The 1,140-nt window shown below is 43.5% G+C and overlaps 1 protein-coding gene across 1 annotated transcript; it reads left to right on the forward strand.

The window, feature by feature from the left end:
- Positions 1-230: 230 nt before the first annotated feature.
- Positions 231-372, forward strand: ATPIF1 (ATPase inhibitory factor 1; the record flags this gene model as incomplete). The annotated part of the gene is made up of 1 exon (XM_009694958.1): positions 231-372. A coding segment is annotated over one exon (142 nt), but the record flags the coding sequence as incomplete, so codon positions are not given.
- Positions 373-1,140: the final 768 nt, after the last annotated feature.

Genomic DNA, 1,140 nt, shown 5'->3' on the forward strand with positions numbered 1-1,140 from the left:
CCCGCTGACGGCCTCCGTGGGGGCCTGTACAAGCGGCTTTACCCCCGCTGGGTAACCGCGACGGGGCCCGGCAAGGCGGCCTAATGCTGGGCCTCTGCCAGCCTCGCCTGCAGCCGCCTCCTCCTGCAGCGAAACCCTCGCTTCTGCGCCAGTTCCCGAGCCCCGCACTCGAGGGTTGCGGCCGCCCCTGGGTGTGCGGGTGCTGCACCTTGTGCCGTGCTTTCTTGCAGGGAGAAAGAGAGGGAGCAGCTCTCTGCCTTACGGAAACACCATGAGGAAGAGATTGATCACCACAAGAAAGAGATAGAACGTCTGCAGAAAGAAATTGAGCGTCATAAGTATAAAATCAAGAAGCTTAAAAATGATGACTAACTATGGTCAATACCGATTGTGGTGTAAAACAGCGTTGAAGACTGTATAACCAACATAATCCAAATTTGTCCAATTACACGTCCAAAAAGTACATATTGTCTGCAACAATGTCAAATAAACTACTTAGTCTCTCTTTTCTGTTCAGTAACTCCTTAATGAAAAAATAAATCCACTGTCTAGTTTAAACTTCATTGTTCTTCCAAAATAAGCATGTACTCTTCAGAAGGCAGTCCTATACAGAACTTCACTGTTTTCCTTAGATTTATTTGAAAGAAATGGCCATTTGTACTTCTTGTGATAACTTCACAGGTAAAGCTGCAAGAAAAGTTGAGGAAAAATTGTACCTGTGTAGAGACCTGTTCACACAGAAATAACTGTCTCAAGAAAACTCTCACTGTGGTGTAGGACGGAGAGATGGTTCTCCACTGAACTAGCAGAGTATAAGGTTCTTTTGTTGCACTTAGTATCTAGTGCCATAAGCAGAGAGAGAAAAATACCATTCTAAGTTACAGTGATTTCACTTGCGATGGTGTGAGTTCCTGTGGCAGGACAGCTGAGATCCTGACTGCTACATAAATGTTCTTTTCTGCAAAGATTTTAATTGCCAAATGGTGTTTTTTTTCTGTCTCTAGTTCTCAATGTTCCTTACCTAAGTCCCTTTCTAAACAAGGATGGATTAAGATTAATTTTACATAGGTTCTGTCACTTTTGCAATTTTAATATAAGAAATCCATCATAAAACATACGGCAAGTGACCTACTGAAATAG

Source organism: Cariama cristata, unplaced genomic scaffold (genome assembly GCF_000690535.1).
Source record: "Cariama cristata isolate BGI_N322 unplaced genomic scaffold, ASM69053v1 Scaffold46322, whole genome shotgun sequence".
Taxonomy (NCBI): domain Eukaryota; kingdom Metazoa; phylum Chordata; class Aves; order Cariamiformes; family Cariamidae; genus Cariama; species Cariama cristata.